Source organism: Saccopteryx bilineata, chromosome X (assembly GCF_036850765.1).
Source record: "Saccopteryx bilineata isolate mSacBil1 chromosome X, mSacBil1_pri_phased_curated, whole genome shotgun sequence".
NCBI lineage: Eukaryota > Metazoa > Chordata > Mammalia > Chiroptera > Emballonuridae > Saccopteryx > Saccopteryx bilineata.
The window spans coordinates 30,940,521-30,953,388 of NC_089502.1; the positions used below are offsets into that span (position 1 = coordinate 30,940,521).

Below are 12,868 nucleotides of genomic sequence, written 5' to 3' on the forward strand. Positions count from 1 at the left end.
CCACCATTTTAAGCATAGATGAAAAAATTTATTTTTCTCATGTAACACACAAAATACAGAACTAGTATGGGTTGAGTAATTTCTATTAATCTAACCATATCACTATTCAATTAAGATATCAGTGAATTTAAAATGGTTACAAGGCAACAATTTTATTTCTCTGAGGGGAACAAAATAATGTTCCCCTCAGAGAATTAAGAAAAATACCAATCCTATTTCAAAAGTCTATCATCTAATTTACTTCCTTTTTTGAGAGAGAGGCAGGGAGAGAGAAAGACAGGAACATCGAGCTGCTCCTGTATGTGCCCTGACCAGGGAATATGACCACCAACCTCCACACTCCAAGATTCCACTCCAATCAGCCAAGCTATCCAGCCAGGGCTTAACATTTTTTTATTATTTATAGACAGAGAGATGAAGAGAGATGGGGGGGCACCAACTGAGCTAATTGGCCAGGGCTAATTTAGTTTTTTTTAAAAGTTTTTTTATTCATTTTAGAGAGGAGAGGGAGAGAGGGAGAGAGACAGAGAGAGAAGGGGGGAGGAGAAGGAAACATCAACTCCCATATGTGCCTTGACCAGGCAAGCGCAGGGTTTCAAATCCGCAACCTCAGTGTTCCAGGCTGAGGCTTTATCCCACTGTGCCACCACAGGTCAGGCCTAATTTACTTCTTAAAGTATGCTTAGTGTTAAGATATGTTTGGCCACTGGTGAAAAATTAAACCTTCTAAGAGCAGAGATAATAACTGGAATCACAACTGAACAAACCATGTAAATTATTTAAATGTTCCTTGCAAAGAGAGAGAAAAAAGGAAATCGTAGAGAAGTTATCTGTTGGCTTGTGAATTTTTTTTTAAAGCACTGGTTAGCTTATCCAGCCCTATTCCCATATCAAAATACTAGGTTACAACTTGGCCAAAAACAATAACAAAAAGCCAAACAACATGCAAGGTTGTGACAAATCTAAGGGTAACGTTGACAGTCAGAATCTATAAATGGTGTTAGATTTTCTGGCTCTTTCCTTAGCCTAATTCAAAGTATGGTGTATGGTTAGAAACATGGCTTCTTGTAATAACTGGCCGAGATCTGAACCCTTAGTCCGCCACTGGCCAGTTATATGATATTCCCTCCTTGTGAGCCTCAGTTTGGTTCTTTATTTATTTACTTATTTTAGCAAGGGGGGTGGAGAGAGAGGAAAGAGAGGAGAGACAGGAAGAGAGATGAGAAGTGTTAATTTGTAGTAGTTAATTTTAGTGGTTCATTGATTGCTTCTCATATGTGCCTTGATGGGGGTGGGGGGGGCTGCAGATAATACGGTGACACCTTGTTCAAGTCAGTGACCGTGGGCTTCAAGCCAGTGATCCTGCACTCAAGATGGCGACATCAGGGTTTCAAACCTAGGACCTCAGCGTCCCAGGTCGATGCTCTATTCAATGTGCCACCACCAGTCAGGCTCAGTTTGCTCATTTTTAAAATGAGAATAATAATAGTATGTATATTACAAAGGTCTTATGAAGACTAAAAGTGAGTTCATATTAGTATTTTTAAATTTTTTGTATAAGACACACTTTTTGGAAAAATTTGGGGTCTGCAGACTGGGTGCATCTTACATAGTGCTTACAGTTTTCTTACTTGCATTTCCCGCTTTTTCACACGGATGAGGAGCTGTATGAATTTTATGATGAACAAAACTTGAGTTCAATAACTTTATGTAATACATTTGTTTTTCAAATTTTGGGCCCCAAAATTAAGGTGTGTCTTAAACATGGGAGCATCTTATACATGGGGAAATACGGTAATTTAATACTACAAATTCACCTGTTTTAAGTGTGCAGTTCAATTATTTCCAGTAAATGGACAGAGTTGTGCACCATCACAATCCAACCCTAGAGCATCTCCATCACCTCAGAAACATCCCTGTGCCCGTCTGCAGACACTCTCCTTCCCCAGCCCCACAATAACAAACTGAGTTACTATCTGTAAAGCATTAAGGGTAGTGCCTGACATCTACAAAGATTAAAGAACTAAGATCAGTGTAAAGTAAGTAAGAACCATCTGGATAGGAGGAAGGAATACAATGCAAGCCTAAAGACCAAATATCCTTATTTATTGGAAAAATGAAAAATGAACTTGGTTTGCATTTTAGTAAGAACTTATTATTTCATAAAATGATTCTGAAGCCTATTTCCGATTAGCATCTAATTCAGTTTTCCCTTACGATCCTTTTTGAAAAGTACAGAAGGGGGAGAAAAGAAAAAAAGAAATATCTGTGGAACTCAGGTAAAAGCAAGATATTTCACTCATGAGATCTCGCACTGATGTTGTGTTATTACAGTCACAGTTTTTCCTCTTCAAAGCACTCTCACATCCATTATTCCAGTTTACTCCTTTAATAGCCCTGAAGGTCATTGTTTTTACTTTATTCTTTTTAATCATAGCAATGATGATTTATACCGAGAGGCAAACATCTGAGAAAAAACAAAAAAAACACTAAGTGACTGACTAGGCAAGCGGGCCAGCCTGCTTAGTCATCTTCTAGCCGAAGAAGATATCTCGTAACAACGGGCATGCATTTGAGCAAACCAATTCAATCATAATTTGGGCTAAAAATTACTTGGCTATTTTAATAAGATTATTATAAAGAACTGCCTTTTTTTTTAAGTGAAAATAGGGGAGAGAAAGACTCCTGCATGTGCCCCAACAGGGATGCACCCAGCAATCCCCATCTAGGGCTGATGCTCTGCCCATCCGAGGCCATGCTCGCAACTGAGGTTTTGGGGGTTTTTTAGTGTCTGAGGGGGAGGCTCGATAGAGATATCCTCAGTGCCTGGGGCTAACATGCTCAAATAGAGCCATGGCTGTGGGAGGAGAAAAGAGAGAGAAAAAGGGGATGAGGTAAGGGGGAGAAGCAGAGGGTCGCTTCTTCTGTGTGCCCTGACCAGGAATTGAACCCAAGACTTCTATACTCCAGGTCGACACTCTACAGCTGAGCCAACCTGCCAGGGCTATAGAGAACTGTCTTTAAACACAAAAATAAAACAACTGGCTTGACCAGGTGGTAGCACATTGGATAGAACATCAGACAGGGATGTGGAGGACCCAGGTTAGAGACCCCAAGATCGCCAGCTTGAGCGCGGGCTCATCTGGTTTGAGCAAGGCTCCCCAAGCTTGAGCCCAAGGTTGCTGGCTTGAGCAAGGTGTCACTCGCTCTGCTGTACCCCCAGGTCAAGGCACATATAAGAAAGCAATCAATGAACAACTAAGGTGTCACAATGAAGAATTGATGCTTCTTATCTCTCTCCCTTCCTGTCTGTCTCTATCTGTCTCTCTCTCTGACTCTGTCACACATACAAAAAATGATAAAACAACTGAATTTAAGAGATAGAAGGGAGCTTGAGGGTAATTAGTCCAGGCCCCTCACTTATGGATGTGGCAAGTGAGTCCTGGTGAATTCCCAAGGTCACACAGTAGCTACACTAAGTCTGCCATCCAAGCTTCCTGATTGATCACTGGTGATTTTATTATTTTCATTTTTTTTTCCAAAGTGAAAAGTGGGGAGGCAGGCAGACAGACTCCCACATGCACCCGACCAGGATCCACCCGGCATGCCCATCAGGGGCCATTGCTCCGTTGCAACCGGAGCCATTCCAGTGCCTGAGGCAAAGGCCATGGAGCCACTCTCAGTGCTCAGGCCAACTTTTGCTACAATGGAGCCTTGGCTGCAGGAGGAGAAGACAGAGATAGAGAGAATAAAGAGGGGTAAGAGTGGAGAAGCAAATGGGTGCTTCTCCTGTGTGCCCTGGCTGGGAATCAAACCCGGGACTTCTACACGCCAGGCCAACACTCTACCACTGAGCCAACTGGCCAGGGCTTGATCACTGGGGCTTTTTCACTAACTAAGCTTCCTCTGACTGGTTACTTTTTGCGTAATGTTTTCTTAGCAGTGATGCCAGCTGAATTTTAACTCTTCGTTTTTACCTTGAAGCACTGGGTGAAAAATGATATGGTATCTAGAACTGTCAAAGAAACTTCAGTAGCAGTATTGCCTTCGAGAAGTGCCTGATGGAAAATGTCTGCTTCAGTTGTTGCAGAACCTGAGATAAAAAAAATAATAATAAATGCCAAATGTAGAGATTCACATAACAGTTCCGAATGATTTCCCCCCAAAATAACTCAGACAGGCAAGAGACAGGAGGCTTCAGATACTTGCAGACCTAATGAGTTTCACTGTATTTATTCCTGAATCAAACATGGTCTTGGTTAATTAAGTCTACTAATTTTTACTTCAGCTCTGTGTACCAGCAACTCTGCACACCACATTAGGTGCCCACTGCTTTGGAAAAAAAAATATTTCAGTGATGAACTATGGTGATGTAACTAGGAAATAATGTGGGAGGCATTTCGGGCCATGCAGGCTGTATGACGCATTTTTTAAAATGTCTCGAGTCTGTCATTTCGGGTCCAGCTGCTCAAGACATTTGCTTTATTATTAGTTTTTTCCACAAGGCCACTTTAGCTGGCTTCCTTCTCTGCGATTTCAGGACTATGTGGAAATCAAAGTTTTTTCACTCTTTGACTTTTTCAATTTTTATTTTATTGAATTTATTGGGGTGACATTGGTTAATAACATTATGTAGGTTTCAAATACGTATACAATTCTATGATACATCATCTGTATATTGTATTGTGTGTTCACCACCTGAAGTCAAGTCTCCTTCCATTTCATCCCCTTTTTATCCTCTTCTACCTCCCCGCACTGCCCTTTCCCTCTGGTAATCACCATACTGTTGTCTATGAAGGCTTTTTGAAAATTAATATTTGCTTTTCAGAGGATAGCTTCCATTTATTATAACCATCTAGCTTCCCCAGCTGGCCAAGATTTCTCTCCTTGTCCTACTTGCCTTGTTAATACTTCAACCTGTATGAAATATACCTTTGTCAAAATCACATTTACAGCTCTTTCTTTTCTCTAGTCAGCTTAGCATGTGTAATCCCTTAAGATCACTGAACAGTAACTCTAAATGAATATTATACATATTAGTATGCTATTATTTACGTATTTGCATTCAAGTTTAACAGTATTAACAAGGAATATCCAATGCAAATAAGAACAATGATTCTGTGGGAAAAGTTAATTTTTTAATACAGAATTAAGGGGGAAAAAAACACCATCATCTAAAACTGCTGAAAAATCAATGCATATCTTTATTATGGTAATGCATATACTCCTATATAAGTACATAAATATACAAGCAGATCTATATATGTGAAATGATTTTCAATCATATTGGTTATTTAAACCGAACTTATTCAAGGTTAAATAGCATTACATGTCTGTTTCAATCAGGTACCCTACACACATTTTCACTTACTGTGATTAAGTGTAAATGAACTTTCCAGGCTACTAAGATGCTGAAGCCGGGCCTGCATTACTCCTGATCTGTTCCGAAGAGCTGGCATGGTTTGTGATTTTCGGTCTACTCCAAAGTGTTTTGAGAGCCAGGCATCATGCACCCTAAAACATAATTTAACGTTAGGAGTTAGAGTACTCCAATACTATCTCTCAACATTGTTTTCAACTAAAAAAATAAAGAAATGATTAGATCTCTACATAAACACTACACTTTGATCAAAATTCTTTCAACTATCATTTGGCTTAAATGAGACATCACTGGAAATTGTATAAAGTTTTAATGTGTATTTTAAAAAGTTGGTATAGTAAGAATATAATAAAGGAAGTTAGAGAGTTATTTACTACCTTCCTTCTCATTAAAAACATCAGCGAAGGCCCTGGTCGGTTGGCTCGGTGGTAGAGCATTGCTCTGGTGTGTGGATGTACTGGGTTCAATTCCCAGTTAGGGCATACAGGAGAAATGACCATCTGCTTCTCCATTTCCCCCTCCCCCTTCTCTCTTTTTTCTCTTTCTTCTCCTCTCACAGCCATAACTCGATTGGTTCCAGCTAGGTGGCTCCAGGGTGGCTCCCTGGAAACTCTACCCCAGGCACTAAAAATAGCTTAGTTGCTAAGCAACAGCTCAATATGGGCAGAGAATGGCCAGTAGGAAGCTTGCCAGGTGGATCTCAGTCCATGTGGGAGTCTATCTCCCCATCTCCCCTCCTCTCACTTAGAAGAAGGAGAAGAAGAAGAAGAAGAGGAGGAAGAAGAAACAGTGTAAAGTGGACAACACTCTAATAAGATTGTCTTTTCTCAGGAGGTGAGGAAGGGCAAGAGGCAGTGAAAACAGTGAGGGCTATTCAAGAGTTGAAATAGAGGGTAGAGGGAGAATTCCTGGATGTTCAAGAATGAGTACCAATCAAATGTTTCTGAATTTAAATTAGACTTGGACCAAAAATTTTTACTCTTTAAAGCATGTCTACTGCTAGAACTTGCAAACAAATTTCCTTTTAATATTAAGGTTCCTTATAAAAAATTACAGCTGGGTCATACAAGAACAAAAGAAGAAAAAGAGTCTGTCTATTCTCTAGAAAATATAGTGGAAGAGTCAGCAGAATGTTAGAATTTAAATCTCATGGTAGTAGTTACCATGCCAGCTTCAAGTCATGGGGAAAGACAGTGTAAATTATCACCTCACTCAGCAATTATAAACCCCATACAAACAGCCTCTTCAGATTTTGGAAATGCAATGGAATTTAACATTTTTAAAAAATGAACTCTATTTGAGTTCCTTTAATGACTGACTCTACTCTTTTTCTTAAAGAAGCATTTGATTTTTTAATTTATTTATCTATTCATTTTAGAGGAGAGAGAGAGAGAGAGAAGAGGGGAGGAGCAGGAAGCATTAATTCCCATATGTGCCTTGACCAGGCAAGCCCAGGGTTTTGAACTGGTGATGTCAGTGTTTCAGGTCGACGCTTTATCCACTGCACCACCACAGGTCAGTGACTGACTCTACTCTTAAAATATATCTTACTGATATATGCAAGTAACTATCTTCCTCAGGATCTCTCAAACATTTTTTAAAAGATAAATATATATATTTTATGTTTTTAAACTTTATTTATTTTTTGTATTTTTCCAAAGTTAGAAGCGAGGAGGCAGTCAGACAGAATCCACCTGGCATGCCCACCAGGTGGCAATGCTCTGCCTATCTGGGGCATTACTCTGTTGCAGCTGGAGCCACTCTAGCACCTGAGGCTGAGGCCATGGGGCCATCCTCAGCACCTAGGCCAACTTTGCTCCAATGGAGCCTTGGCTGTGGGAGAGGAAGAGAGACATAGAGAGAAAGGAGAAGGGGAGGGGTGGAGAAGCAGGAGGGCACTTCTGTGTGCCCTGACCGGGAATCAAACCTAGAACTTCCACAAGCCAGGCTGACGCTCTACTGCTGAGTCAACCAGCCAGGACATAAACTTTATTGTTTTTAAGATTTATTCATTTTAGAGAGAGGAGAGGGAGAAAGAAGCGAGAATGAGGGTGTGTGCCCTGACCAAGAATTGAACCCAGGACATCCACACACTGGGCCAACACTACCACTGAGCCAACCGGCCAGGGCCTACCTTTCAAACATTTTTAAAGTATTTATTTTACTTGAGGATTTCTGTTTACCTTAGTAATTGAGGTGAGTACTAATTGTAGATAAAAGTACAGACCTTGCAATGGTCCACAGTTTATCGTTCTAGGCCTCCTCCTAGATCTAGGCCTTCCTCACACATCCTTTACAAAAGACAGCATTTGTTACAGGATTAAGGCAAAAACTCTGTATATAGGGCTAATCATTATCCTTTGGAAAACTTAAATGTATCAGCTCACATTAGTTTAACTTAAATTTAAACTTTGAGTTGAGACATGTTACATAAACCACAGGTTGCCTTTTTTAAAATTTCTATTGAATTTGCTGAGGTGACATTGGTTAATAAAATTATATTGATTTCAAGTGAATTGAAAATGAATAATCTAATTTTTACATGGCATGATCAAGACTGTCCTCTGGGCCCTGGCCGGTTGGCTCAGCGGTAGAGCGTCAGCCTGGCGTGCGGGGGACCCGGGTTCGATTCCCGGCCAGGGCACACAGGAGAAGCGCCCATTTGCTTCTCCACCCTCCCCTCCTTCCTCTCTGTCTCTCTCTTCCCCTCCCACAGCCGAGGCTCCATTGGAGCAAAGATGGCCCGGGCGCTGGGGATGGCTCCTTGGCCTCTGCCCCAGGCGCTAGTGGCTCTGGTCGCAGCAGAGCAACGCCCCCTGGTGGGCAGAGCAGGCAGAGTGTCGCCCCCTGGTGGGCATGCCGGGTGGATCCCGATCGGGCGCATGCGGGAGTCTGTCTGACTGTCTATCCCCGTTTCCAGCTTCAGAAAAAGAAAAAAAAAGACTATCCTCTGTTGGAAGAAAAAGAAAAAGTGGAAATTGTCATCCTATGGCAAGTACCTTGCTATGTTTCTTTTCCCCATGTATCTGAAGTGAAACAAACATACTCTAGAAAGAAAAACAGTAGCATGTTAGTAAAGTACTATCATTCTCCACAACTTAACAAGTAATACTTCAAAGTCATGTGTTACAAAGAATGACTACTTCAATTATATTATAATGTATGTTTTGGTAGACAGAAATAAATATACACATAACTACTTGTGGGCTTGCCATATTATATCTTTCTACATTTTTACTTGAAATTATTGGGGTGACACTGGTCAACAATATCTTTCTACATTTATTTGCTATAATGACATAGTCATCAAAAAGGTCCATCCATGTCTTCATATACAATTTTAACATAAAAATACTATCAATGTAATCCTGCGTTCTATAATATATCACAGCAAAGGTTTCTAGCATAGTTGTTAATACCTAAAAAGGTCCTTCAGACCTAAAATTTGGGGTAATTGCTATACTTTTTAATAACAGCATTAAAATACTATTACTGAAAATCTCAAACACATACAAAACTAGGGAGGAGAGCATACTAATCTCCTATGTACCCAGCACCCACCAGCCTCCATAATTATCAACACATAGCCTTTTTTTTTTACAGGGACAGAGAGTCAGATAGAGGGATAGACAGGGACAGACAGACAGGAATGGAGAGAGATGAGAAGCATCAATCATCAGTTTTTTGTTGCGACACCTTAGTTGTTCATTGATTGCTTTCTCATATGTGCCATGACCGCAGGCCTTCAGCAGACTGAGTAACCCCCCGCTTGAGCCAGTGACCTTGGGTCCATGCTAGTGAGCTTTTTTGCTCAAGCCAGATGAGCCCATGCTCAAGCTGGCTATCCTGGGGTCTCGAACCTGGGTCCTTCTGCATCCCAGTCCGACGCTCTATCCACTGCACCACCGCCTGGTCAGGCACACATAGCCTTTTTTGTTTAACGTCTACCATGAACAGATCCTCTGCTCTTTCTCCACCCTCTGTACCTCCCATAGTTTTTGAATGAAATCCCCAACATCATATATTTTCATTAGTAAATATTTCAATATAATTAGTTTATTCTTTTAATCTTAACTGCTGCTTTGTTTGCTGTTATTTTTCTGCAAAATTTTGAAAGACTTAAAAAGATATTTATCTTGTGTGTTGGTAGACACACACATACAATGTCATATATGTATACTATTTATTTAAATTTTTCCTATGTTTCATTCTAATTTTTCTTTCAGTTTTCATTAATAACATAAAAATAGCTCAGCATACAACAGGGCAGGGCAAAAGTAGGCTTACAACTTTTCCTATAAAAATAATAAATAAATAATAATATAAGAATAAACTCTTGTGTGGCCTCACAACTATAAAACCTTCTTCTGCCCCACTCTGTATAGAATAACTTTCCACTTCTACTCAGAATAAAAGACTAGATTTCCCCCCAAGTACATTGGAATAGAGATACTTATATCTATATCTATCTATTCATTTGTGAAGTGGGTAGAATTACTCAGCTGTGAAGTGGGTAGAATTACTCAGCTCTATCTTAGAGTACAATTTCTAAATTATAATTATTTAAGCTGCTCTATTAAATCAGCATCTGCTCTGAGTGATTTAGGACGGTTGATGCCACTTCTAGTTTTCCAGATGACAGAAAGATTCCTGCTCAGATATAAAAATGGTCTATTACTGGCTAGAGTTTTCTACAATATCACAAGTATTCCATTTACCATATTTTTTCTCTATATTTGAAGAACCTATACATCAATCAGCATCTATCTTACCAAAATAGCTTAACATTTCCTACATTATTAGCAAATATGATATTAAAACCATGAAAAAAGGTAGTATTTTATTATGTATTAATTAAGCTCCCCCAAGTAAGGGGAAGATTTATGAAAATAAGTTTAACTTACTCTAAAAGTATGAGAATGTTTATGAGCTCCTGGGGAGATACTTTATTCCAGTAAGTTAAGAGAGTATCTGAAAATGGAAAAAATAAAGTGTTAGATCTTGAAATAATTAGAGTAAATACACTTTGAACCCAAAAGTACCAATAACTTAGCTTCAACAACCATCAACTAATGGACAATTCTGCCCAATACATACAACTGTATTCTTTTGAATTAATGCCAAATATATCGTACAATATATAATTATTTTAAAGTCAATATTATTTATTTATTTTGTAAATGTTTTGGATAGCATATTCCTAATCTTCATATGAAAACAAAAGGGTTTTAATGAACTTACTAAAATTTTATGCAGTATGGTGCATATATGTGCATTTTGTCAAACGGCAGGAGTGTCAGGTACCTTTGCCTGTTATTTAAAGGGCTGTTCAAACCAAAAAGTTTAAGAACTATCAACTTTAGAAGAGACATAATTATTTTTCCTCCTCGCCTTTGGATTTTAAACTCTGAAGTACTGGCAATATGCACACACACTATCTCAGATATAAAAGTCCCTCAAATATATCATATGCACTCATGTTTTTACTTCCTATTTCTTTACTTCCATCACACCTACTTATGGAGATAAAAAAGAAAAAAAAAGAAAAAAAAAGAGAAGGAAACTGCAGCCATTCAAATTTCCAATCCTTTTTCATCCTACTCAGATATAGCTAATGGTATCAGCAGATTCTCTTCTAAATATAAAATAAACATCTTGTAGGTATCACAAAAGTAAGCAAATGACCGAATTGCAAGCCAAACTAGAGCCTCATGCAGATAGGGATGGAGGACTACGTAAAGTTGGCTATGCGGAGGGGGGTTTAAAGAGGAGGGGAAAATGTGGGCATTTTAACTTTACTTCCAATTTTTTAAAAACGAGTATTGATAGTTCCCAATTATGATAAAATATTGATCATTAAGAATAGAAATGCTAGAAATGATTCAAATTAGATCGGCTTAAAAAAATTAAGCCAGCAGTAACTTCAACCCCCCCCCCCCCATGTCTTTCCGCTCATAGAAGCTGGGCTCCCAGAAGTTATGGGGAGTCTTTATAATAGTTTAAGTTGTCATTTTCCTTCCTCTAAGACAGTGAGGTTCCCACCTCTCATAATAGTCAATTATAGACGCCATCTTCATTCCCAGAAATCAGGATTCCCGGCCTCTTTATGACGGTCGAGTGAGGTCACCATTTTCCTTCCCAGAAGTCACTGGGGTTCCAACCTCTTTTATAACAGTCAACTGAAGGCGCCATCTTTCTTCCCGTAAGTCAGATGATTTCCGGTCTCTTTATGATGGTCGATTGAAGGCACCATCTCCCCAGAAACCACTGGTTTCCGGCCTCTGTACAACAACCAACTGAAGGTGCCATCATCCTTCCCAGAAGTCACCGGGGCTCGAAATCTATATCACCCTCGACTGACGGCGCCATCTTCCCTTCCCTGTTCCTGCCAAAGGGGTGAGGCCGCCAGTCCACTAAAAATTTAGGACCTTTTCTTGACGTTGCTGAGCCACACCCGCACAGTACCAAGACAGCTTCACATCAAGTCTGTAAAAGGGGTGGAGGCTTAGCCCTGTCGCGGCCCAAAACTAGTCAACAACTCTTAACCATCCTCTCGACAGCAGCGGCGTCAAGCCTCGGCCTGCTTCAGCCGTTTACAAATCCAAAATCGGTGAGACACGATGTCGGCAGGAAACGTGAGTGAAAAAGACGGGGAAGGTGATAAGACACCTCCACAAACAGAGAAAGTGGAGATAAGTGTATGTGATGTGTCAAGTAATGATTTTAAAAAAACCTGGCTAGCACTAAAAGACCTCCATGACAAAGAGCTACATCGTTTACAGGCAAAATTAACCAGTTTGAGAAAACAGCGATTGGCAGACCTAAGGCAGCCAAGTGCTGCATCCAAAATTATAAAGCTAACTGAGCAACAAAAAGTCCTCAATAGCACCATTCAAGAATTGCGAGATCAGTTAAGCTCAAAAACATGCGACCGCTGTTCAGTAAATGAGACATACAGAAATTCACTACAGCAAGAATTTTACGATATCCAACAACGAAACCTTAAGTTTATTACAGAGATCACCACCGAAAGGAATAAACTAAGAGAAGAAAATAAAAAGCTTCTTGAAAAACTTAAATTGACTCAGGAAAAGTTTAGTTCTGAGAGTGATGATGACTTTATTCCTTGTGCTCAACCATTTATGTCAGTTTTCACAGTCAAGAATCCTGAGGAAGAAAATAAGGTGTATGTGCTAGAGAAGTTGATGGAGATATCAAGTACTGAACAGATGAAATCTGAAGAAAAAAAAGAGTTGCAGCAAAGTTCAGAGCTTGCAAACCCATTTCACAGTCAGGACCTTTTAGACATGGCGGAGTTGTCTTTGGAGAAGATTTCCTCTAATACCAGTAAGCCTGCCACAGTAGGTAGTGCCAGCCAGGAGTCACATACATTTTGTCCTTCATTTTCTACACAGTGTTTTCAAAGGGGACCCAAAGGTCAGGTTATTTCCGAAGACAGGCTTGGCCAGGCAAAAGGGGAGATGACTG

The 12,868-nt window shown here is 39.8% G+C and overlaps 1 protein-coding gene across 2 annotated transcripts in view; it reads right to left on the minus strand.

Moving 5' to 3' along the window:
* The window catches only part of DOCK11 (dedicator of cytokinesis 11), a 233,465-nt gene that overhangs the window by 60,993 nt on the left and 159,604 nt on the right, over positions 1-12,868 (minus strand). For both annotated transcript variants that reach the window (XM_066249156.1, XM_066249155.1), the window contains 4 exons: positions 10,285-10,351; positions 8,380-8,427; positions 5,372-5,514; positions 3,978-4,093 (listed from right to left, as the gene is read on the minus strand). In XM_066249156.1, the coding sequence (XP_066105253.1) occupies positions 3,978-4,093; positions 5,372-5,514; positions 8,380-8,427; positions 10,285-10,351 (374 nt within the window). The remainder of the gene's footprint in view (positions 1-3,977; positions 4,094-5,371; positions 5,515-8,379; positions 8,428-10,284; positions 10,352-12,868) is intronic.